This window comes from Trichomycterus rosablanca, chromosome 1 (genome assembly GCF_030014385.1).
Source record: "Trichomycterus rosablanca isolate fTriRos1 chromosome 1, fTriRos1.hap1, whole genome shotgun sequence".
Lineage (NCBI taxonomy): Eukaryota > Metazoa > Chordata > Actinopteri > Siluriformes > Trichomycteridae > Trichomycterus > Trichomycterus rosablanca.
Window position 1 is genome coordinate 46603381 of NC_085988.1, and position 27002 is coordinate 46630382.

At 38.6% G+C, this 27002-nt stretch overlaps 1 protein-coding gene across 7 annotated transcripts in view; it reads right to left on the reverse strand.

Moving 5' to 3' along the window:
- The window catches only part of LOC134311910 (AP-3 complex subunit beta-2), a 70119-nt gene that overhangs the window by 6891 nt on the left and 36226 nt on the right, over positions 1 to 27002 (reverse strand). For 4 of the 7 annotated variants that reach the window (XM_062993594.1, XM_062993581.1, XM_062993576.1 and 1 more), the window contains exons 3-21: positions 25787 to 25861; positions 24587 to 24682; positions 23177 to 23337; positions 22945 to 23011; positions 22650 to 22832; positions 22381 to 22560; positions 19716 to 19813; positions 18088 to 18142; positions 16030 to 16101; positions 15841 to 15903; positions 15623 to 15755; positions 15275 to 15384; positions 13742 to 13918; positions 12389 to 12575; positions 11681 to 11811; positions 7292 to 7406; positions 3842 to 4004; positions 3589 to 3757; positions 420 to 507 (exon numbers count right to left, since the gene is read on the reverse strand). In XM_062993594.1, the coding sequence (XP_062849664.1) occupies positions 420 to 507; positions 3589 to 3757; positions 3842 to 4004; positions 7292 to 7406; positions 11681 to 11811; positions 12389 to 12575; positions 13742 to 13918; positions 15275 to 15384; positions 15623 to 15755; positions 15841 to 15903; positions 16030 to 16101; positions 18088 to 18142; positions 19716 to 19813; positions 22381 to 22560; positions 22650 to 22832; positions 22945 to 23011; positions 23177 to 23337; positions 24587 to 24682; positions 25787 to 25861 (2323 nt within the window). The remainder of the gene's footprint in view (positions 1 to 419; positions 508 to 3588; positions 3758 to 3841; positions 4005 to 7291; positions 7407 to 11680; positions 11812 to 12388; positions 12576 to 13741; positions 13919 to 15274; positions 15385 to 15622; positions 15756 to 15840; positions 15904 to 16029; positions 16102 to 18087; positions 18143 to 19715; positions 19814 to 22380; positions 22561 to 22649; positions 22833 to 22944; positions 23012 to 23176; positions 23338 to 24586; positions 24683 to 25786; positions 25862 to 27002) is intronic. The other 3 variants (XM_062993600.1, XM_062993588.1, XM_062993569.1) reach the window with 1 other exon arrangement.

A 27002-nucleotide genomic window follows, 5' to 3' on the forward strand; every position in this document is an offset into this window, starting at 1 on the left:
CATCTTAATCTGTTTTTTTTTGTGTAAGTGTGGCACTTTTTAAGATTCTTCTTTTCTGCCACTCTGCCAAACAAGCCAGCCTTATGTAAATCTTATGAGATGATGTCACAAGCACAGACTGACCAATCTCAGCCATAAAGATAACAAAGTTGCCTTTGGCCCACCATTGACTGATCATTGCTGATGGGCATGTTTATAAAGTTTGTTTGGAGTTGGATATGGCAAAACTAAATTCATTCCTTTTGTAATGCCATAAGTGCAATATACACTAATTTTAGTCAGATGGAATTTGGTAGCATCGCAACTGCCAGGATTCATAATGACAAAAATCCAATAAACATGAGTAGACTAGACTAATTAAATTGACCAAAATATTTATGAAACTGGCTAATACAGACATCTTAATCCATCAAACTTACAGTCATCCAGATCAAGCAAAGACATTTCCTTGCTCTCTTTCTTGTTTTCTTTCTTGGTCTGCTTTGATGGTGGTTTTGATGGAGGTGCCTGAGAAAACATAAGAAAACGTAAGTAAAAAGATGGTGTCATTGGTGTTAGTTTTTGCATCTCATAAACAAGTCAGTAACTCAAGAACACAAAGAGACAGATGTATGGGCTGAATATTGCAATGGTGCTGTCACTTTTATGTGTATAAAAAATTATGTGTATAAAAGTCATGCAAAGAAGGGGATAAGTCATAGATAGATACACAATATGGCCTAATGTATTTGGATACCTGATCATGAGCTTGCTTGACATCCTATTTCAATAAACAAATGGTATTAAAATAAAGTGACATATAAGGGATCTTTTCAGCTACATCCTTGGACACTCTTCTGAGGAAGCTTTTCGCAAGACATTAAAAGTATATTCGTGTGAATTTGTGCCCATTAAGTCAAAACAGTATTTGTATGGTTGGGCACCTATGTTGGTCAAGAAAGCCTCAGTTGATGTTCCAGTTCATTCTAAAGCTGTTTAGTGGGGCTGAGGTCAGGGCTCTGTGCAGGCTACTGGAGTTTCAATAAAGCAAGCTTTTCTTTATGTCTTTATAGAGCTTGCTTTGTGCTGGCAAAGGAAGGGACCTTCCTAAACTGTTGCTGCAAAGTTGGAAGCATATAATTTTCTTAAACTAATTGATCTATTACATCATGTTAGCCATTGTTTTAATTATTTTAATACCATTTGTTTTTGAAATGAGATGTTCAACATGTTCTGGACAATACTTTTGACCATATAGTCTATATTTATGTATAGTAATGATATATAATAATACTAATAATAATACTAATAATAATACTAATAATAATGTCATATGTCATATGTCATATAAGTGGCTAGCCAAAACATGTAGCTATGTAGCTCAATACTTTGTCTGCTGCATGGTGGCTGTTTATTCATGCTCGTTATTCTATGTAAAATAAACTAAAACTGGATTTGACTGAAAGCGTTAAACTCTCAAACTTTTGGAACAATGCCAGGGCATTATGGGGAATGTTGTATCTGTAGTAAATTTGAATGGTGTGTCCTGTGTCCAGGATAAAACAGGAAGCTTTAATGGCTTCTCTGTTGCCTTTTTTATTGCCATGATTTTAGCAGGGAGTTCCGTTACTCCCAGCAGAAGAAAATTTACTACATCTGCAGAAAGCTATCAGGTAGAGCTTTCACAACCATCATGCTGTATCCATCAACCAGCTCAAGAGGTAAAACCACTGCACACTTTGAGCACCTTGTGGAGGTCTCCAATAAGGCTGATCTTATCAATATCGTCCTCTTGATGAAGAACTGGAGCTGTGAGTTTGGAGTTTGGAATGATCTACGGCTGAATACTGACTCAGGTAAAATATCAGTTCTGGTTTTACTGGACCTTAGTGCTGCCTTTGACACTGTAGATCATAGAATACTGCTGGATAGGTTGGAAAACTGTGTTGGACTTTCCGGAACAGTCCTTAATTGGTTCAGGTTTACTTCGTCACTATTGGCAGCTGTGAATCTGACAGGGTGGCTATGACATGTGGAATCCCCCAGGGATCAGTTCTCGGACCTCTTCTGTTCAATCTTTATATGCTGCCATTAGGCCAAATGCTACAGGCTAACAACATTGATTACCATAGTTATGCAGATGACACACAGATATATCTGGCTCTCTCACCAGATGATTACAGCCCAATAGATTCACTGTGTCAGTGTCTGGAGGACATCAATAACTGGATGAGCCAGAATTTTTTACAGTTAAATAAGGACAAAACAGAGATTGTGGTGTTTGGCAGCAAAGAAAAGAGGACCAGTGTCAGTGAACACCTCAGTTCCCGGGCTCTAAAAACCAAAGACCAAGTCCGAAATCTTGGCGTTCTAATAGACTCAGATCTTATATTCACCAGCCATAATAAAACCATCACCAAAACAGCCTTCTACCATCTTAGAAATATAGCCAAAATCAAGGGTCTAGTGTGCGAACAAGACCTAGAGAAGCTGATCCATGCTTTTATCTCCAGTAGGGTGGACTATTGTACTGGTCTCTTAACTGGACTTCCCAAAAAGACCATTAAACAGTTACAGCTCATTCAGAACGCTGCTGCTAGAGTTTTAACTAAGACGAAGAGAACTGGGTACATCACTCCAGTTCTAAAATCTCTACACTGGCTTCCGGTTAGTTACAGAATAGAATTTAAAGTGCTGCTACTGGTCTATAAATCATTGAATGGGTTCGGCCCAGAATACATCTCAGAAATGTTTAGAGAATATAAACCCAGTAGATCTCTTAGATCGATGGACTCAGGTCAGCTAGTTGAGCCCAGAGTCCAAACTAAACATGGTGAAGCAGCCTTTAGCTGTTGGGCTGCATATAACTGGAACAGACTGCCAGGAGATATTAGATGTTCCTTAAATGTAGAAATCTTTAAATCCAGGTTAAAAACTTTTCTTTTTTCTTGTGCCTACGATTGAGCTCAAAATTTTTGCTATACCCTCATTTTACCATATTTCTTTTAGTTTTTCATGCTCTTAATAATTCCTTTTATAGGGTAGTGTACATTCTAAATTGTAGGGTATATTTTACTATATTTTCTTTTAGTTTTCATGTTTTAATTGCTTATCTCTCTTGTTTTAATTTCGTATTTCCCAAATTGTAGGGTATATTTTACAATATTTTCTTTTAATTTTTCATGTTCTTAATTTTTTATCTCTCGTTTGAATTTCATGTTGTCTTAATTGTAACTAAATGTTTGCAAGAAGTCTTTCTGAGGTTCTAGATCTCAGGAATGTTTTAATGCTTTTAATTAACTTTTTTTCCTTATGTAAAGCACTTTGAATTGCCACTGTGTATGAAAGGTGCTATACAAATAAACTTGCCTTGCCTTGCCTTGCCTTGCCTTGGAATGGACAGGCTATGAAGTAGTAGAGGAAGTTGAGGGGTTACAGAGGTATAGAAAATGGTTACAAGAAATGGAGAGGGTGTAATTTTAGGCTGGGGAACTGATGAATAATATTATGTACTAAAAACATGTGAACATATATCTGTATACCAGAAAAAAAAAGGCAGCAAGACCCTGGTGGGACTGATATTGTTTTTGTGTCTGTTTGTTTCCAAACCTTCTTTTTCTTTTTGGTGTTCTGGTCAGAATCTGACTCTTCCTCTGACTCTGATTCCGACTCGCTGCTCTCAGACTCACTCTCTTCCTCACTTTCTGAATCAGAGATTCCTTTCTGGTGCTTTCCTGCTTTCTCACGTCTCTTCTGGTCCTCTTCACTGCTTTGATCACTGTAAAACGTGTTTGTTTTTAATTATGCTGCTTATACAGCTTAGACTGTTTTTAAAAATTTTTTTTTTAGAAATGAATCGGACCTCTCAGCACTCTGTGGTTTCTTAGATCTGCTCTTGTCCACTTTCTTCTTTTTCTTTGTTTTCTCTTCTTCCTCAGACTCTGACGACTCCTCACTCTCTTCACTTTCAGAGCCAGAGCTGCTAACTTCACTAGCACTCTCTGACCCAGTGCTTGATGCAGACTCTGCAAAGAAGTAAAGTAAAAGTAACAGAAGAAAGGGACAAAGTAAGTCTTTTTTAATGGTATTACTCAAATCAACCAATCAACCTTGGAGTTTTTAGTGCAATACTTTTAGTAAGCCCTACGCTTACACTTTCCTCCTCTTGATTTTTTTTTATTCTGAACCCTTCATCGCATTGTTTTGCTTATTTCTTTTGAAAACTCTGCATCCTACAAATTAAAGATGTGTCCAGATTGACATTTATTTACTTATTAGGATTCTAATCTCAGTTACATTCATGACAGGACAAGTAGTTACAGGTAACACATGATTTATCAGTTCAAGATCAATGTCAAACACAGTCATGGACAAGTTTGTATCTCTAGTTCACCTCGATTACATGTTTTTGGACTGTGGAAGGAAACCGGAGCTCCGGGGGAAACTCACCCAGACACACGGAGAACATGCAAACTCCACACAGACCGCTTTACATCAAACCCAGGACCCCCTTGCTGTGAGGTGACAGTGCTACCCACCAAGCCACCATGCCGCCCCTCTGTCATCTAAGCTGAATACCAGTTGTTGTTGCTGTAACTGTATGTAGACACCCCCTAATTATTAAGTTTGTGTGTTGTAGTCACACATATTTCAAATTGGTATATAAAATCAATTACATAAAATAAATTATACAGTGTATCACAAAAGTGAGTACACCCCTCACATTTCTGCAGATATTTAAGTATATCTTTTCATGGGACAACACTGACAAAATGACACTTTGACACAATTAAAAGTAGTCTGTGTGCAGCTTATATAACAGTGTAAATTTATTCTTCCCTCAAAATAACTCAATATACAGCCATTAATGTCTAAACCACTGGCAACAAAAGTGAGTACACCCCTTAGTGAAAGTTCCTGAAGTGTCAATATTTTGTGTGGCCACCATTATTTCCCAGAACTGCCTTAACTCTCCTGGGCATGGAGTTTACCAGAGCTTCACAGGTTGCCACTGGAATGCTTTTCCACTCCTCCATGACGACATCACGGAGCTGGCGGATATTCGAGACTTTGCGCTCCTCCACCTTCCACTTGAGGATGCCCCAAAGATGTTCTATTGGGTTTAGGTCTGGAGACATGCTTGGCCAGTCCATCACCTTTACCTTCAGCCTCTTCAATAAAGCAGTGGTCGTCTTAGAGGTGTGTTTGGGGTCATTATCATGCTGGAACACTGCCCTGCGACCCAGTTTCCGGAGGGAGGGGATCATGCTCTGCTTCAGTATTTCACAGTACATATTGGAGTTCATGTGTCCCTCAATGAAATGTAACTCCCCAACACCTGCTGCACTCATGCAGCCCCAGACCATGGCATTCCCACCACCATGCTTGACTGTAGGCATGACACACTTATCTTTGTACTCCTCACCTGATTGCCGCCACACATGCTTGAGACCATCTGAACCAAACAAATTAATCTTGGTCTCATCAGACCATAGGACATGGTTCCAGTAATCCATGTCCTTTGTTGACATGTCTTCAGCAAACTGTTTGCGGGCTTTCTTGTGTAGAGACTCAGAAGAGGCTTCCTTCTGGGGTGACAGCCATGCAGACCAATTTGATGTAGTGTGCGGCGTATGGTCTGAGCACTGACAGGCTGACCCCCCACCTTTTCAATCTCTGCAGCAATGCTGACAGCACTCCTGCGGCTATCTTTCAAAGACAGCAGTTGGATGTGACGCTGAGCACGTGCACTCAGCTTCTTTGGACGACCAACGCGAGGTCTGTTTTGAGTGGACCCTGCTCTTTTAAAACGCTGGATGATCTTGGCCACTGTGCTGCAGCTCAGTTTCAGGGTGTTGGCAATCTTCTTGTAGCCTTGGCCATCTTCATGTAGCGCAACAATTCGTCTTTTAAGATCCTCAGAGAGTTCTTTGCCATGAGGTGCCATGTTGGAACTTTCAGTGACCAGTATGAGAGAGTGTGAGAGCTGTACTACTAAATTGAACACACCTGCTCCCTATGCACACCTGAGACCTAGTAACACTAACGAGTCACATGACATTTTGGAGGGAAAATGACAAGCAGTGCTCAATTTGGACATTTAGGGGTGTAGTCTCTTAGGGGTGTACTCACTTTTGTTGCCAGTGGTTTAGACATTAATGGCTGTATATTGAGTTATTTTGAGGGAAGAATAAATTTACACTGTTATATAAGCTGCACACAGACTACTTTTCATTGTGTCAAAGTGTCATTTTGTCAGTGTTGTCCCATGAAAAGATATACTTAAATATCTGCAGAAATGTGAGGGGTGTACTCACTTTTGTGATACACTGTATGCTTCAAACATTGTATGCAGAAGCAAGGCCTTTAGTACCTGACCTCCCATATGTTCATTGAAGTAAATAAACAACTCTATATTAATGTCTATGACGTTTTGAATGGGATGTACTGTTAAACAAGCTTATGGTAACATGTCCACATACTGGGCGTATACTGTATTTTACTGTATCAACCAGAGCCACAGTTCTTCTGTATGTACTTCAGTTTGACATGAAATTGCTTTGATAAGCAATGTTATTTCTTTGGAAATTTGTAATGGCAATTGTTTAGGAAAACCTGTTTTATTTAATGTAATTACAGTGGAACCTCGATTTAATGGACAAAAAGGGGGTGCACTGGTCCATCAAATGTGATTGTCCGAAACAGTGAGGTTTTTTTCCAGAGGGTGTGAAAATACACGCAAACACAGCACTAAGGTCAACAAAAGTGCTAAACATGCACATATGATAAACAGCAAAATGAACAACATAAATAGATCTTTAAATATATAATGTAAAATCTGTAAATAAATATTAAAATTGGTGTACTGTACTACTGGGGAGAACTTTCATTGACCTTGTGCGGTGGAGGAGATGTTTTTTTTTGCTGTGATCATATAGTGGGGACTCTGTTACTCTATTATTCTGAGTCTGAATCACTGCTGGTGGCTACTGGAGCAAAGCTGGTGCATGACTAAGCACTAGGACTTGCACAAATTAAGCATAAAACACTGAAAAAAAGCGAGAACAAAGCAAGCCTCCCGACAAAATAAAGCTTATCGCTCATGTAAACAGAGAGACGTGCGCCGACTAGTGGACAATTACTGAACTCCTGGTCTTGGTTCGCTTCTCACGGTAAATTTAAAACAACCGAACCAGACATTCGGCTTTCCAGATTTTGTCAGTTAAATCCGAAATCCGTTAAATGGAGGTCCATTAAATCGAAGTTCCACTGTACTTGTTTTTATTCAAGCACCAAATCTTTAAATAATTACCACTGTCAGCAGACTCCGTGGGTCCAGATTCTCCCTCCGAATCGGAGTAGAAAGGTTTCTCCACCTTCTTCTCCTTCCGCTCTTTTCTGCTGGTGCACTTGGTCCACTCTGGAACCTAGGGAAGACCGGCCACAGTTACCCCACAGATAGACACTGTACACATGCAATATTAGTGCACTGTGTGACCATGAATGCCTCTCCTACAACTACTGGCCATTGAACAGGTTGATGCGAAGCACATGCTCATATCTGATTTGATTATCAATGATAGTTTTATAATGACAGCCAAATCATGTACATCATCATGACTCATGAGGCAATGCATTCATAGCCACTGCAGTTCTTACTGTGTAATCGGAAAGTGTTTTCCTAAACAAATCTTATTCTAGAAAAGTACCAAATGACCTCCTCTTGAGTCAGTACCATAAATCAGAACCTTGAAGCGTTTTGTACAAGTAAAGCTACTTCAATATGCTATTTTAGTATAAGTCAGGATTACCATAAGGGCATTAGAGGAGGGCAGTTGGTGCTTTGTGAGGATCCAGCTCTTTAACGGTAGAGACAGAGTGTAAAGCTAAGCCAGGGGCTTTAGGCTGGTCTAAGCACTGTACATACACTATGCTATGCTAGGTCATAAGGGTTGTGGCTAGGCTGACTGGCAGGAAGCAATTTGGGTTTGGCACGACACGGATCGAGACTCAAAGATGCGCAGAGCTCTTTGTGAACTGACAAACTCACACTGGTTAGATTCGTGACTCTTTCGAGCAGCCTAATAACCTGGCGGACAGGAAAGAAAGAAAAAAAGAAACAAAAGAAGGATGAGGTGAGATGAGGAGAAGAAGAGCCGGGAAAAGAACAAAACAGAAAAGTTTAAAAAGGTACATACAAGGATTCAGGTTGCACTTGTCATACCAAACAAAAATCAGGCATGGTCTCATGTCACTGAATTCATTCGTACAGTAGAATCTTACTGTATATTTCATAATATCACTTAAATCTAGTCTGTGAGCTATTACAAATACACTGTATGGCTAAAAGTATAAAGACACCCATCCAGATTATTGAGTTTAGGTGTTTCAGCCACACCAATTGCTACAAAGAAATTAAAGATATAAAATAAATACTTTCAGGTGTTATATGTTTTTGTAACAGTTTAAAGAAGATAATTTTTTATTGTGTGCACAAAGCCAGGCCCATATACACATTGTTTGACGTTTAATAGTTTGGTGTGGAAGAAACCTTCACAGAGCCTTGACCATTATCCCAAGATACAACTTGATATGATGTTTATTGCATGCCATCCCCTGTTCATCCATCATCTTCTGACCTCACAACGTTCTGCTGACTGAATGCTGAGTGAATGAACACAAATTCCCACATGCCTTCCCAGATGAGTTAAGGCTATTATAGCCACAACAAGAGGGCCAACTGCATACTAATGCCCAAGATTTTAGGATAAGATGTCTAACAGAGTCATGGTCAGGCGTCTACATTCTTTTAGCCTTATAGTGTACTAAGTACTTAGATATTTTTTTTATACATGTGTTATTTAAGGTTATTAAATGTCTAGCATTAAATAGCACACTATTATGGTAGCTTCTGTATTTTAGCAATGGAAGTGCAACAAAAATGGGATGAAGACCTCATTTTGGAGTGAGATGAAGGCTGAGAAAAATCCAACATCAGATTTCAGAGAGAGGACGAGCACACAGAACAAATACACACTTTGATACAGAAAAATTTACAATTTCACTAAAATAAACTGACAAGCAGTGTTATCTACAGTAAAATGTCATAACAATTTGACAGTGAACCAGTTTTTAGTCGATTAATATTCCTAGTTTCTTTTTTAGTTTGTTTTACTTAAGAATCATCTAAGGCTATTAATGCACAATTCTCTGATACTATAAACAAGTTAATGTTTATTTAATTCAGATTCAACATTGAGAGATTAACTACACTAAAGCTCACATATTGCTAGCTGCCAGAAAAGTTACAATTAAAACAATCAAATTAAATCAATATTATTATTATTATTATTATTATTATTAAGCAATGATAAATAATCAAAGTTTATTTTTTTTATTTTGGGTTTAGAACGCAATGCGTGTAAGATTTCAGCATATACAATAATTATACATCCCACAATTATACATGTAATTGGTTCTCTGATTTGAAGCAAGTGGCTGATATTTTGTATTATTATTATTAAGACTAGATACTTTTCACTTAATCTAATCTAATCTAATCTGATCACTTAAATAAACACTTGATCCTGGTCCGTACCTTGATGGGTCAGGCACAAAATCTGGACACAAGATTACAAATACAAATTTGGACAGAATGTCAGTCCATTACAGGCAAACACACAATTAACCATTTACTTATTAACTCACTTAAACCTGAGGGGAATTTAGTGCAGCCAATCCACTTACAGCATGGTTTTGAAGCTGAAGAGAAATCTGGAAGAAGCCCACTAGACACATACAGAACATGCCAAGCTTCTCACAAACTGTGACTAAAAGCAAGGACTGTGACAGTGACGGGAGCCAGGTTGCTGTTCAGCTACCACTATAATAATAATAATAATAATACCAATAATAATAACTATGATTATTATTCATTTACACCAACTATATTTGTAAATGTCTTACTAATCTAATAACTACTACAGTTTAATTGAATTAAATAGTAAAATGCTAATATTTAGGCAAAATCATGCTGCAGCAGAATTCTAATCTTAATTAAACAACAGATCACAATTATGTATCTGTTTATATGCTTTAGTATGAAATATTATCATGCGTTTATATTAATCACTTATTTTAGATCTGAGACCCAACTAAACCAAATGTAATAAACAATTAGAGTTTACTGTATATGCCAGTAGAGTCAGATATATCTGTTTGCCTATATTTTATTTATTGATTTTTTACTATTTAAGAATTAATTTTACTTTCATTTATTAATTGCAGTGCAACATGTACGTTTAAGCTGTAGGCGCTGTGAGAAAAGTGCTAATATTAATATTAAGATTGGCAAGAAGAAAGCAAGAAAGAGAAGCCACTGCACACTTGCAGGCACCTCTCGCCAGTCTCCAAGGAGACCGATCCGTCCCTCACTGGTGTCTATAGATTCCTCCTGCTGTAAAGCATTCAATCAGGGATCATACAGTAACAAACAGAAAAGGGGCGTTAGATCGGGGGTATTAGATTACTCACGACACATCTGTCTCCTCTACAGGAAATCTGCTTTGTTGGTTTAGTGAATTATGCATTATGAATGATATGAACCAAAATATAATTACACAACAAACACTGCAAGATTTGATTAAGGGAAATCAAACAAGAACCAAAAACAAATTAAGCAGCAGAAATCGGGACGCTTGTGGGTGTGCAGGCCACCATTGACTTCTGGTAGTACTGGTACAAGCACTGGTAAATGTGGTCTGATGTGCATCCATGTCGCAGTAATGACAAATGTTTTTGGTCTAATTACCAATTGTAAGCCTTTTATTTATGATAACTCAGACCTACTGGACAGCTGCTTACATTTACCAAGTTGGTGGGTGAGTTTGGACTCTTAGGTTTTTGGAAAATGACTGCCTAACTCACCTAGCCACCCATCCTAAGCAAAAAACAGGCTTTAGGCATGACATTTCGAGACCTAAGCCAATTTAACAAATTTTTGTTTTTGTTTTAAACATTCCCTTTCATTTCCTAGTAATGAATGTATATATCACTGTATAGCAGGTGGCTTACTAGCATTCATATGTCTTAACCAGCTAGTAAAAGATGCTTAAATATTGCTTACCTAACTTACATTTGCATTACCACAGAAAGACTTTCATTGGTCATTACTCTAATTCTGACATGAAATGAATGCACCATGAGTGTGGAGTGCAGGCTTTATGGGGGGTGGAGAGCTCTGTGGGCACTGCTCATCCTGATGGCCCAGCAGAAGATTGATATGAATGGTATGACATGAAGAAATGCCATGTGTCATCAGTTTAACCACATAGAATCTAAAGGATATAAGATTAGAGGCTCTATTCTGAAATTTCCCAACACCCAAAAGCATAAAACTCCTTGTTCTGGATTATTTGAAATGAATTATATATAGTCACCATCCTTTTATACTGGCTAACATTAAATAGGGGAGTAAAGGAATATAGGATATGTGACTGTGTGCAATGAGGGTGGATTTTTGCTGAAGAATGAGGAAAGAAGTAAAATATGGAGAAAGGGAGAACTGATTTTGGTCACAGGGGATTGGCTTTTTTATGTGTCCTGCATGTTGGGGTTCCCTCTGCTGGGGTGGAGGAGCAGTTCCCACAGGCTTGAGCCCCACGGCCCTGCCTTTGAGAGTAACTGTTCCCACTGCACGCACAGAATCCTTCACCTCCACGTTGCGCACAGAGGGGTCAGGTGCTGACTCAGGCCAGTCGGGCAGCTCCTGGTAGCCGCCTGCCTTGGTATTCAGCAGGTGAGACAACGAGCCAAGCTGGAAATGGTCTCGGTCTGTTTGGGATAAAGAGAAAACAATAGGATTTATCAATATTTATACAAACATAACATAAGCTAGTGGTATTCCAAGAGAGTAGTAAAATTCCAAGAGATTCAGTGGTTCAGTTTGACCAACATAACCTTAACCATTATTGCTTGCCATTGTGTTTGACAGGTCTATGCTGCAACACTATAATATGTACAAACCCATTTCCAGAAAAGGTTGGACATATTGTAAAATGTAATAAGAACAAGTATCTGTGATTTGTTCATTCTTTTGAACCTCTATTTTACTGACAAAAGTACAAAGAAAAAAAGTCCAATATTTTTTACTGACCAACTAATTGTATTTTGTCAATATAAACAAATTTGTTATTTAACATTTGTTTGCAACAGTCTCAAAAAGTTGAGACAGTTTCCTGGAATTTATTATTTATAATCATGTTTCTGTTCAGCCTGTCTGAATTATCATGTATAATTTATATGCTCCAACAGCAATCACTAGTAAGATGCTGTGTTCTACATCACCACTGTGTACTATGTAATCATCATTTAAGAACATACAAAATTTCATATTCAGCTATTACTTTACCTTTAAACGGAGACTCCAGTACAGGTGCAGGTTTGAGGGCAAGGAAAAGCTTTTTGGCGTATTTGCTCAAAGCTCCACTTTTGTCTGTGGGCACAATGAGCTGGCGGATGAAGCGTGCACGGTCTCTGATGTCATAGTTCTGGTCATACTTTGCCAAGTTGAGCACGTACTGTGTGAGGAGCTTGGTCTAAGAATTATAAAGAACAAAAGTATAGAAATAAGACAGCATATTAGTTGTGTGTGTGTGTGTGTTCTTACATGCATGCTTTAGATTCCAGCACTGTACAGTATAACTAAGAAGAGTAGCTTCATCCCAGTAACAAATTATTCAACAAAATGCAGGGACATACTTACAATCAGTCAGGAGGCTAAACTAGACAAATTAGTATGTGTAAATGCCTACCAACAAACTTTCAATTTATAAGTTTTTGCATAAATAAGACCGGATTTGGTCCCTAAAATTGTTTCAAGGTGTTAAAGCGCATTTCTACAGTAAGCAGAACCAAAACGCAGTGTCAGAAACAGCTAAAACTAGGTGGTCACAACTAAAAATCAAGCTGAACCATAAAACCTGATTATGTTTTTGTTTGTTTAGTCTAAAAACCAATGTGTATTTGTTTTGTCTCTAAAACTTTCACCTCCACAATGAGTGCGCAAATACCTGCTTTAAGATGGCCCAAATCTAGCCTGGAGGTATGTATGTGTATCCAGTGTATGCTTCACTATAAATGCTTTGAAAAGCTACTCTGAATTCATTTTGAGGCAGAACACTAGAAGGCTCTTAGCTGTCCATTAAACAAAGGAGTGGGTAGGAAACAGGTGGTATTAACAGGAGTAAGCACAGATTGTGTTGTTATTTCTTCAAAAAATTACTAAAATCATTTGACAGAGATACAGAATGAAATAGAATTGTTTGATTGAACAGTTTAGACACTAATGTCAACACAGCAATCAATTCTGCTCTTGTTTAACTAGTAAAAGTTTTAATTGCAAAAATTAATGCAAAAGTAAATTTTCAATGCACAACAGCTATTAAATGTGAAAAAAGATTAATTTAATTTGTGTAATAAATGACTACATTTCAAACCAATTGACGGAAACACAGAAACCAGATCATATCTATCTATCTATCTATCTATCTATCTATCTATCTATCTATCTATCTATCTATCTATCTATCTATCTATCTATCTATCTATCCATCCATCCATCCATCCATCCATCCATCCATCCATCCATCCATCCATCCATCCATCCATCCATCCATCCATCTATCCATCTATCTATCCATCCATCCATCCATCCATCCATCCATCCATCCATCCATCCATCCATCCATCTATAAACGCTCACCTGTTTAAAGTTGGTCAGGTAGAGTTTGGCAGCCAAATTGATGATTTGCAACTTGACAATGTCTTCTTCAGTGGTGAAGGACTTGGCCATCTTCCTTAGGACATCAGGAGCTATTTTAGGTACATGCTCACAGTACTCCCCAATTAGCCACAGGATGCTGGCTCTTGCCATCGGCACCTGTGGGTAAAAGGACAGGTCATGGTGTGCACACTAAGACAGATGTAGTGCAATGTGTGTCTATTAACTGGAATTAATTCTTGTTATTTAGCACAGACTGTAGAACTCAGTATTATGCATCAGATTTTATTCATTATAAAAATCCAAACAGGCTGAAGTTATTATATTCAAAGTATATAATGTTTTCCCTGTGGGTGCCCATGTATCTGCACTTTTGCCCCTTGTGCCAATGATGCACTTTTTGTTAGAGCCAAAAAACAGTTAGCCCAAAATCCATGAGTTTTGTGTACAACATTTCCACTTGTAATATTTTTCCCACTGCACATATTGGGTCTGTCCCAAAACCTAGTGAGCTCTCTGCATTTTACAGCATCCTACACATGCTCCCGAGGAGAAGGCTGTCTGAATTCTTAGATGCCTTAAAATGCTGCTTACTAAGGTGTCCTAATTTGAAGCTATAAACTGACTGAGTAATGAGGGAGCATCCAATAATTTCTTAGTGGTGAAGGCAATCTCAGCATTCAGTGCGGCACAACCTTCCTCACAGTAAATTACAAATATGGCGGACGAATGCAGAGCAACAAGTTCTTTTCAAATGTGAATAAATTCTCATTGATTTTTAAATTGTATAAAGGTGTACATGTGTCATTTATTTGCAAATTCGGGCTTGTCAGTGACAGGTTTTTTTTTTTTTTTTTTGCATTTTTCCCAATTTTCCTCCCAATCTAGTCATATCCAATTACCCAATTGCATTATGCTTCCTCTCTACTTATGCTGATCTCCACTTCTGATTGAGGAGAGCGAGACCAACATGCCCCCTTAGACACGTGCAGTAGCCGACAAACTCCAGTTAGACTTTTTTTAGCAGTGAGGTCCTCCTGGGTCTTTTACCATAGTGTTTCATTTTATTTAGATAACAACAAATAGTAGAAGCTGACCCTGTTGTACCCTGTGTTTCCAATTTGTTTGGTGGTTGACTGCACTTCTTTATTCACCACACAAATCATCCTTAAATTTAATTTTCCACTATAAAGCCACTAACTACAAAGGGAGGACAATCGCAAGTAAGAAGCAGCCAAATTAATAGAAACAAAGTAACAAACATACAGTAACATCCACAACCCGCAAAGAAAAGTGAACAGAAAAAGTGAGTAGAAAAGGTATATGTCACAATATGTCAGACTATTCTGGTTGTCCTTGAATGAGACAGCTCTTGGAAATACAGGGAACTGCCCAAACCTGCTGGTTCCAGAAATCTCAAGTGGGCTCTCTACCCCACCAACTATCGCTCCCCTACTAAGTTTTGCTATGATAAGGATGAATGGAAAAGACTAAAACAAATCAGGAAAGATCTACCTGAATATTATCTGTGAGCTTGGCCATATGTTTGATGATGTCACTGTGCTGCTCGGGCTGCATCTGCAAGAGCTTCTTAATCACAACCACTGACTCTGCTACTACCAGCTCTGCAAAATAAACACACACACCAAACACATCTAAATATTGCCGCAAAAAGGTTTTATATAGTGAGCTGGTGTGAAGAAGTTCAATACGGAAAGATAAGTACTGGTTTTTGAAAACAGATTTTGTAAATAATAAATAATATAGCATGGGGGTGAGTCTCTCAACATTAAGATATTAAAGCATTTGCTTGTAAATCTACAAAACATTTAAACAGAATCAAAGCTTGCAAAACACACTTACCATCTCTGTTTGACAGGAGTTGGACAAGACCATTAAGGCAGGTGTCTCTCACCTCCCCAATGTTGGTGGCACAACGACCAATGGCCTGGATGGTGGCTGCCACAAAGTCCTTATCCATACTCTTTATGTATGTCTGCACAAATCCACATCAAACAGGTTAGCAAAGAATTTAGAAAAGCTTTACTTTTACAGTCATAGCTGTTTATTTAATTTCTTACCTGAAATTCTCTCAGAATTGTAGAGATGTTTGTTTCGTTTGCCAAATTTGTTAAAACCTCTAGCTGCAGAAAAAAGAATGGAAAATGTTTTAGAAAATGTAGTCCACTGTAAGCAGTGTCACTATATTACTTTATTAAATTATTTTGTTTGTATTTAATTTAAGGCTTATGTTTTATTTCAAAATGCACCTTCAGTATTTTGATCTGTGTAGGGTCAGTGGATCGGATATAAAAGCTCTTCAGGTACGGCTCAAACATCCCCTACAGTAGAAAAAACAGGTTCCCTCTGTTAGAAGCTACCATACATGTATAGACACTTCATAAAAACAACAATATTATAAAAACCCATTTCCAAAAAAAAGTTTGGACATTTTGTAATCTGCAATGATAAAAAAATAACTGTTATCTGTTCATTCTCTTAAATCTTATCAACTTTAACAATAGTAAAAAAGACTTAATGTTTTCTCTTGCTTATGTAAATTTTGTAAATATAAACAAATGTTACATTTTATGCCTGCAACACACTCAAAAAAGTTGGAAACAGAAGCAAAATAAGAGTGAAAAGTAAAAAGTAACAGTGAGATCATGATTAGTTATAAAAAAAAGAATCATCCACCAAAGCAAAAATAGGTCATGGCTTGCAACCTTGTGCCAAACTTGGTTAAAAAAAAAGTGTCAATCAGTTTAAGAAGAACATATCTCATTACTTAACACTGTAAAATCAATAGAAATCCACCTGAAATGCTATTAAGCAAAACTAAAGCCATGAATCAATTCTATGCAGGAACACTGCCAAGTTGGATCCAATCTCATCTCAGGTGGACCAAATGACAGTGGAAACGTGTACTGTGGTCACATTAGCCCATTATTTAGCTTGTTTGGGGGGGAAATGAGTATCAAATTGTTTGTGCTAAAGACGAAACAGACCACGCAAACTGTTATCAGTGAAAGGTGCCAAAGCCAATATCTGTCACTGGGTTGCATCAGTGCCCACAGACTGGATGACTTGCTTTTGTGTGACTGACGCAGAGGCGTATATTTAGGTTAATATAGAGACACATGCTGCCATAAAGGTGTCATTTTTTACAGAAAATCCATCATTATTTTATTAACACTACTAAAATAATATTTATTATTTTACGTCATCCTATGAGCGCTCCCGAGAAGTAGGCTGTTCGAAATCCTAGATGCCTTAATATTATCACTAGTAAGGTATCTTAACATTTTAACGCTATTTTGACTTAAGAACGAGTGATCATCCGATGCTGCCTTGGTGGTGAAGGCAATCCCAGCATTCAGTGTGGCAGGAAACAGGAGCAAAATATTTTTCTCACAAAATATTTTTGTCACGGAAAAATAAAAAATATGGTGGACAGTGCGGAGAAAAAAACAAATTTATTTTCAAACGTAAATAAATTATTATTGATTTTTAATTTGTATAAACTTGCACAAGTGTAAAGTATTTGCAAATTCGGGCTTGTCAGGGACAGTTTAACCATTTTCGGTACACGGAGGTAGATGTTAGTTGACATGCTAGCGTGTTGTGCCACCCCATCCCATTGGTTTGAATGGCATGAGGCTAACTGTGTTAGGTCAATTAGCGAAAACTGGTGGAATCACTGTCTAAGTAGCACGATCGAATAACCTGACTTATAAGACAATGACTTATTGGAATCCTCTCGACTTAGGCAGCCGCCTATTTAGGCAGTTAGACAGCAAGGCAGCTCACTAGGTTTTCAAACACACCCAATGTCAGGCTTCATGCTACACACAGTACAATAGCATGACTTTGCAGACATAGAGTGTATGTGATTGACTGGTCTGCCTGCAGTCCATATCAGTCTCCTATTGAAAATCTATGGCACATCATTATGAGGAAAATCAACAATTTGTATTCTCAGTTCCCAAATGCATGTAACAGAAAGTATGATGTAACACAGTGATAAACATGCCTGTGTCCCAATTTTTATTTAGTTGCAGACATCAAATCCAGTTGGTCTTTAAAAATAATGGAAATATTTTCTTTGTGATTTTGTCCATTCCATAAAGATTCAAAAGAATTCACAAATCACATATTTTTGTTTCACTTCATTTTACAACTTGTCTCAACATTTCTGGAAATGGGGTTTGTAACTTATTATTAAAATATATACTTTTAAAAGTATGAAATACATATGGCATTATATGATTAGAGAAAAAATAATGACTTCTGTACTTTATGTGCACAAGTTAATGTGGATAACTTACCCTCCTTTTGATGGTCATGGTAGCAACGTTTTGTAGAACCACATACTGGACTTCACTGCAGAGACAATTTAAAAGAAATATTGTAAAACGTTTTTAAGAACTGACGTTTCACTCTTGACATGTGTCATTTAAAAACTTCATTTGTAGATGCAGCTGAAGCTATACTAAAACCTTAGCAAAATCAGTGTACTGCATACAAATTCTAAATGGGTCTAGAACTTGTGTTTATATGAATAGTTTTAGCCTCACCTATTCACCCTGTGATGTGATACATGCAGAACTGAAAAAAGTAACAGTTTCTTTTCTAATTGCCTTGGGTTATTTACATTTGTTTTTTAAAGCATTTTGTGTCCTATCATTTAGGATAATTGAACAAAATAGGGATTATTTTAAAAGGAAAACACATTTTTTAAATTAGTATGATTATTTTACACTGATAAACATTATGACCACCTTCCTAATATTGTGTTGGTCCACCTTTTTGCTGCCAAAACAGCCTTGCAACTGTGATGCACTGTGTATTCTGACACCTTTCTATCAGAACCAGCATTAACTTCTTCAGCAATTTGAGCTACAGCAGCTCGTCTGTTGGATCGGACCACACGGATCAGCCTTTGCTCCCCACATGCATCAATGAGCCTTGGCCACCCATGACCCTGTCGCCGGTTTACCACCTTTTGATAGAAACTGACCACTGCAGACCGGGAACACCCCACAAGAGCTGCAGTTTTGGAGATGCTCTGACCCAGTCGTCTAGCCATCACAATTTGGCCCTTGTCAAACTCGCTCAAATCCTTACGCTTGTCCATTTTTCCTGCTTCTAACACATCAACGTTGAGGATAAAATGTTCACTTGCTGCCTAATATATCCCACCCACTAACAGGTGCTGTGATGAAGAGATAATCAGTGTTATTCACTTCACCTGTCAGTGGTCATAATGTTATGCCTAGTTTATGTATTATTAACCCATACTGTCTAAAGCCTGTATGACCAGAAACAATTATTGCCAAACAAAATAAAAGACACCAGCCTTAGCAGCAATGACTACAACAAAACCACTAAACATGTAGGACCTAAACACCCAAACTGCTGCTTGGACCACAGACTTGCATGCACCTCTTCCAACATGCCTGCTGTTGCTGGCTGCTTATTTTCAACAGTCAATGGTGGGTCCCCTCACAGTAAAACATGTAAACTTGTGTCACCACTTGTGTCGGTGCTTCAACCAGTCTTGGGGATCGCAATGAGAAATCCCATCCAATCTGTCAACTTTCAAAGCTTTTTTGTGTAATACTTTATTTAATGATTTGAAAGACTCAATAACCACCCATCCTGGTCTATTTCTTTTTAAAAAGTTTTAAAAATAAAAGCAGATGATACTCCTCAGCATTAGATACTGTGAATCCCCCACTATACACATCTGCCTGACCATGTGAAAACTCTACAGATCAGTAAGGAAACTGCAGTGTCACTTTACTACAAGAGCATTAGTTCCTCTGACTCTGACTGATGATCTCATCATTTTGAGCTGAGCTCCAGTGGACACATAGACATTTTATGGGCACGCTAGTAACTGTCTCAGATCAGTGTGAAGCTGTTGTATTTTTCTGTTTGTCTGTTTACTGACCTGTGGCTCCTCATCAGTCTCACCAGAGCTTTGGCAATGACGCCCACCTCAGCCTTAGGAGCGAGATGGAAATAGAGCTGAGCTACTGCCATCACCACCTACAACGAGAAGAAAAAAAATTAAATCTAAAATATTTTATCTACTGCTTTATCTTGGTCAGATTTGCAGCGGGTCCAGTTTTACCAAGAAACACTGGACGTAAGACAGGTAAACCCTGGACAGGGCGCCAATTTATGGCAGGGCTTTAGCCATTCTGCCGATAGCACCACTGAGATTTTGACCTGTTGCAGATGGTCCGAGTGGCCTGTCATGTTGTGACAACCAGTTCACAAATCTGCGCTATCCCTGTTCTATCCACCTACTCCATTGCAGGCTATGGATGTTTTTGCTTTGTTTCCAATATTTTGGCCAGCTGATTTATTTGCGACACTTCCTTTTTTGTTTATGGCTTTGTAGCCACAGTATTGTTCTACCTTGGTCAAACGTTTTGCACTTGTGTTCTTTTTTCATTCTTCAACATTCTACCCTATGCTTTTGGTGTGAGTGTTAAAGGATGCTTCATACATTATGACAATTTATCTTTTATGGGCATCATAAATTTACTTTGATAAAACATGTTTTATTTTACACTTTTTGTAATGGGGTCATGCCCACTGGCAAAAGTCATAAAGGTGGAGATGACTGACAGCTTTTTTTATTTGATTTTGTCTTAACGAGCATACTGCCCTGGATGTGAGCTGCCGGACATACAATTATGGGCAGCTCCTTTTCAGGCTGCATTTTTCTAGCTTTTTTTATTTTTATTATTATTATTATTATTATTATTATCATTTGCAGTTATTATTTTCCTCTTTTTATTTAGCCAAAGTACTGTTCTACCTTCGTTAAGTTTCCTGCAATTGGGTTCATCTCTTATTACAATGCACTTGTAGTTGAGTATCATACTTTAGCTTTTTTTTGGTATTTTTATTTGAATATGTGATATGTGTACCTGGCTGCTAGTTAGAGAGGTACAGTGTATCACAAAAGTGAGTACACCCCTCACATTTCTGCAAATATTTTATTATATCTTTTCATGGGACAACACTATAGAAATAAAACTTGGATATAACTTAGAGTAGTCAGTGTACAGCTTGTATAGCAGTGTAGATTTACTGTCTTCTGAAAATAACTCAACACACAGCCATTAATGTCTAAATGGCTGGCAACATAAGTGAGTACACCCCACAGTGAACATGTCCAAATTGTGCCCAAAGTGTCAATATTTTGTGTGACCACCATTATTATCCAGCACTGCCTTAACCCTCCTGGGCATGGAATTCACCAGAGCTGCACAGGTTGCTACTGGAATCCTCTTCCACTCCTCCATGATGACATCACGGAGCTGGTGGATGTTAGACACCTTGAACTCCTCCACCTTCCACTTGAGGATGCGCCACAGGTGCTCAATTGGGTTTAGTCCATCACCTTTACCTTCAGCTTCCTCAGCAAGGCAGTTGTCATCTTGGAGGTTGTGTTTGGGGTCTTTATCCTGTTGGAAAACTGCCATGAGTTTTCGAAGGGAGGGGATCATGCTCTGTTTCAGAATGTCACAGTACATGTTGGAATTCATGTTTCCCTCAATGAACTGCAGCTCCCCAGTGCCAGCAATACTCATGCAGCCCAAGACCATGATGCTACCACCACCATGCTTGACTGTAGGCAAGATACAGTTGTCTTGGTACTTCTCACCAAGGCGCCGCCACACATGCTGGACACCATCTGAGCCAAACAAGTTTATCTTGGTCTCGTCAGACCACAGGGCATTCCAGTAATCCATGTTCTTGGACTGCTTGTCTTCAGCAAACTGTTTGCGGGCTTTCTTGTGCGTCAGCTTCCTTCTGGGATGACGACCATGCAGACCGAGTTGATGCAGTGTGCGGCGTATGGTCTGAGCACTGACAGGCTGACCTCCCACGTCTTCAACCTCTGCAGCAATGCTGGCAGCACTCATGTGTCTATTTTTTAAAGCCAACCTCTGGATATGACGCCGAACACGTGGACTCAACTTCTTTGGTCGACCCTGGCGAAGCCTGTTCAGAGTGGAACCTGTCCTGGAAAACCGCTGTATGACCTTGGCCACCATGCATGCTGTAGCTCAGTTTCAGGGTGTTAGCAATCTTCTTATAGCCCAGGCCATCTTTGTGGAGAGCAACAATTCTATTTCTCACATCCTCAGAGAGTTCTTTGCCATGAGGTGCCATGTTGAATATCCAGTGGCCAGTATAAGAGAATTGTACCCAAAACACCAAATTTAACAGCCCTGCTCCCCATTAACACCTGGGACCTTGACACATGACACCAGGGAGGGACAACGACACATTTGGGCACAATTTGGACATGTTCACTGTGGGGTGTACTCACTTATGTTGCCAGCTATTTAGACATTAATGGCTGTGTGTTGAGTTATTTTCAGAAGACAGTAAATCTACACTGCTATACAAGCTGTACACTGACTACTCTAAGTTATATCCAAGTTTCATGTCTATAGTGTTGTCCCATGAAAAGATATAATGAAATATTTGCAGAAATGTGAGGGGTGTACTCACTTTTGTGATACACTGTAGATGCTACAGCTACAATGTATGTTTACATATGTAGATTAAAAATGTTTATGAGTACTAACTGCAGCGTTGCGACTTTGCAACAAGGGTTTGGTGTTACGAAGCAACAGTCTATGATCGGGATCCATAACATAAGGCTTCCTCTTAGCTAGAGCAGCTGCCTCAGCCTTTTTCTCTTCATCATCGTCATCATCATCAGAACCATAAAATTCCTTCTCTTCACCCTCCTCCAAAAGGGACTCCTACAGCACACACATACAAAACATTGTAAACTCATGCTTAGTCTTTGTTCATGGAGAAAAGATTTAAGGCAGAAAGATACAGTACTTACATTAATGTTGGGGTTGAGGAACTGGGTCCTGGCATAGCGGGTGAGCATGTTGATGATGACCACCTGACCCCACTCCTCCACATCAATCAGCAGGTTGCAGAGTTTTCTGTAATTCTTGTGGATCAGATCAATTCTCTCTGGGCACACCTCCTCAAACGCCATCACAACACTGCCCGCTACCAGCTACATGCATACACATAGGATATAAACAAGAGCAGAAATAAACTATTGTGAAATATTGCACAGCTTATAAGCTAAATTAAGTTATAGTTATGATTGTACTAATAGCACTTACAGTGGTTTTATCAGAAAGCAGCTTTTCAATAACTTCTATTAACTGGTCTTTCTGCTCAGGATCCAGGCTGGACACAAATAAAGAAAGATTACTGATGGATTGGAAATACTAATTGTTCATCTGGGAACTGGCCAAGTCATATTTATAAGAGAGAGAGAGAGAGAGAGAGAGAGATAGAAAAATGAATAGATATGGATATAGAACAGCTATAGTAGGTATTTGGGCTTTGTACCTGTAGAGTTTGGGAATGGCATGCGCTGCTGTTTTGCGGACATATGGGGACATATCAGAGGCAGCCTCTTTAATGGCCAGCATCATGATGGGCACGATAATAGTGACTCTGATACTGGAGAGAACACGCAAGGCGCTAGCACGTATCAGCTGATTTGGATCCTGCAGGTTTGTGGGGAAAAAGGAAGAAAGAATGAAAAATGTATTGGTTTTTAATTAACCTCATAATCAATGATCACATAAATGCAAACATATCAGTGATGGTTATTACATTGTCTAAAAAAATTGTAGGTTTTCTAAAAACATGCTCAAATTTGCTAATCCAACAAGTTAAACATTGTCCAAAAACAGGCCCAAACCTTTGCGTTAATTTTAAATAGTGTTAAACAATCCTAAATCAGAAAAAGGCCAGTCAAGTGTGATTCACTGGCCTGCCTGCAGTTCAGATCTGTCTCCTATTGAAAGAGTACCATGGATCATGGAGAGAGCTCATACAACAGCAATCACAAACTACAGCGAAAGTGTTGTATCAAGCAAAAACAGACAACATTTTCACTGCAACAATTAGTATCCTCAGTTCCCAAATGATTAAAAAATCTAATTAATAGATAGGCAAGGTCATGGATCACTGTAACAGCGCAGGTCATGCTTTGGCACTGAGGTGCCAGGTGTAGCCCCACACCTGCATAAAGTGAAAATTAACTCAATATGCAGGACGCTTAACCAACTGGGTTCCCAGGAAAAGATAAAAAGTGCCAGCATCTGCACTGGTTTCGAGAAGAGCATGTTGCCAACAAAAGTACAGATGCCATGCCATGTTTTAAAAATACATCCCTTTAACTGGAGCAAATTAACGCTTACTGAGATGCTAGTGACTACCAGTCAATCGTCGGCGCCTCCATGCCCCCTCTGCTGGCCATAAATAGCATGGCAGATGGCCATGATTCTGTGAACTGTGCCCCACTGCCAATCTCCATGGCAGGTGGGTCAGTTTCATGCCACTGTTCCAACTTTTTTTTTGAGTGTGTTGCAGACATCAAATTGGAAATATTTTGTATTTTTGTCAGTTAAATTACAGTTCAAAAGAATGAACAAATCACAGATTCTTGTTTTATTGCATTTTACAAAATATTCCAACTTTTTGGATATTCAGCTGTGCCAGTTACAAAAAAATGCTTTTAGACTAGGGTTTGGGCAAAAGGTTATTCCCTCACATACTCACTAGATGGTGTTTGGACCTTGTTACTAAATGAGACAGAAAATAATCAGTGTGTGATCAACAGCTTTTGTTTTACAGTGATATACTCTGCAGCTTGGCACAGAGAAGCAACACTGTCATCTTAATTCGCCGGAGCAGTAAAGTTACGTGTGTAACACTGGAGAAAAATGCTTTTTGTAAGTGCTGACAGACCTTGAGTCCTCGCTGGAAGGTAGAGATGGAGAGTAACGCCAAATCCTGCTGCTCCTCAGCATAGCGCACTAGGTACACATAGACCAGCTTTTTCACCTGTAACAGAAAATATATATGAAGTAGAAAGTTTCTACACATCAGTAATACACAAGAAAACACACATGCACACCACTATTGATATTTGTACTATTATGAATTATTTATCTATTAAAATGAAATGTAGTTGTGTGTTCGTGCTTAGTGTGGTATTATTTTTATCTTATTATATTTATTATTTCCATATTTTCATACACCTATTGTAAAATTGAAATCTGACCACAATAAATAAAACCACTGCTCATTATGATTAAAACAGGTCAAATATATGATAAATGGTCTACAAGTAGTTATTTTATAGGTAGCTTATTTGGCTAACTTTCAGAGATTCAGACAGTGAGTGCCACACAGCTCCAAGGTCCTGAGAACTTGGGTTTTAACCTCACATATGGTCATTGTCTGTGAGAAGTTAGGCATGTTTTCTATTGTCCATGTGAGTTTCCACCAGTGTGGTTTCCTTCCAAGTCCTAAAAACATGCAACCAGGTGGATTGGTTACTCTAAATTACCGGTAAATGTATATAAGTGTGTGATGCCCGACAAACCCACCACAACCTTGACCACAATAATGTAGTTATTGAAGACGATCAATTGTATGTTGTTATTTTTCTTGGAGAGGAGGTTACACTTTATTTTCATTGTATTTCAGGACAATTTTAAAGAAAGTGACATGTGATGTGTTGGTGGAGAAGGTAGCAATGGTGATGCACAGTTCTAGGGTCCCAGGTTCAAACCTGGTGTGTGATGCCATGTTATTTTATTGTAATGAGTATTAAACACTAATACGGCAGCAAAGAACTGACCAAATAAATAAATAACCATGAACAAAATAAGTTTATATTTGAACCTGATGCACACCCATACCACACACATATTGGGATTAGGAGGCAATAATGTGGTATCTAATGAGGTCCATGATTCAGCCATTCAGCTGGGTAATCACAAAACTCTGAAAGAATAATGAGAAACTGCTTTGTGTGAATTTGAGACTAAAACCTGTGCTACTGTGCAATGCTGTTCTTCTCAACTAATATTGGCTTTATATAACATCTTATATTGTTGTTGTTTTTTTTTTACTGTGACTGTGTCCTGCTTTTAAACTCACCTCAATGTTCTTGCAGGCCACATTTTTCACTACCGCAGGGAAGAGATCTGACGCATTTTTTCCTCTGGCAATCATCTGTGGGAATGAAAACACGACTGAATAACTGCAATCAAATGCTGTGACAATACTTCAGATAAAAATGCCAGTTTATCCAGTGAGGTACGTGCTACAAATGTCAGCACTGGCACTAGATATGAATAATTGAAAGCACAATAGGAAAAACGTATTTACCATTGCAGTCGCTGGCTAGATTTATGTGTGCACTGCATCGCTTAATACATAGCTATAAAACATACTGCACACTTAAAAGACAGCATAATGGGTACAAGCTGGAGGGGCTGGGTAACTTAAATAAAAGCTAACATCTTTGTTAATTGAAATCACTGAGCTGAGGCATTGAGCCACTGAAGAGAAAGGGTAGATGGTAGAGAGAGCAAAGCGCTGATGACTATGCCATCCACTAGTGATGAATAGAGAATTTAGGCATCGTGCTTTGATTTAGGAGTCTTCCACAAACTTGGCAATTTATACTCATATTATGGAGAACACAAATCCGTACTTAGACCAGTGGCTATATCCAATTTTAATAATAGTTCTAGTGGAGTATACTGTAAATTTTATATACTGTAAATTAATATTTTAGTTCAATTACAAAGTAAAGCTCTTAATCAATGTACCAATTCATCTTAAAAGAGTTATGTGGGGTAAAGGTCAGGGATTTGTGTAGGTCACCAAAGTGACTCCACACCAAACTCATCAAAACATCTTCATGAACCTTGCTTGTGCCAGTACGCTCAGTAATGCTGGAACAAAAAACGGCCCCTCCCAAACTTTTGCCATGAGCTTTTCTGGCCAACTTTTAGATCTTCTCTTGTCCTACCTGTTCTCTTTTAACTGCCAATGCATGATAAATCTGAAAATGAATTCTACTTTGTCTTTAGCTGACCTGTCTAAGGACAGTGGCAGCCTAGTGGGCAGAGCTTTGGGCTACCAATCGGAAGATTGGCGGTTCAAATCCAGGCTCTGCTGTGCAGCCACTGGTGGGCCATTGAGTAAGGCCCTTAACCCTGTCTGCTTCAGGGGCGCCGTACAATGGCTGACCCTGCGCTCTGACCCCAGCTTCCTAACAAGCTGGGATATGTGAAAAAATAATTTCATTCTACTGTACACGTGTAAATGTATATATGACAAATAAAGCATTCTTCTATTTCTTCTA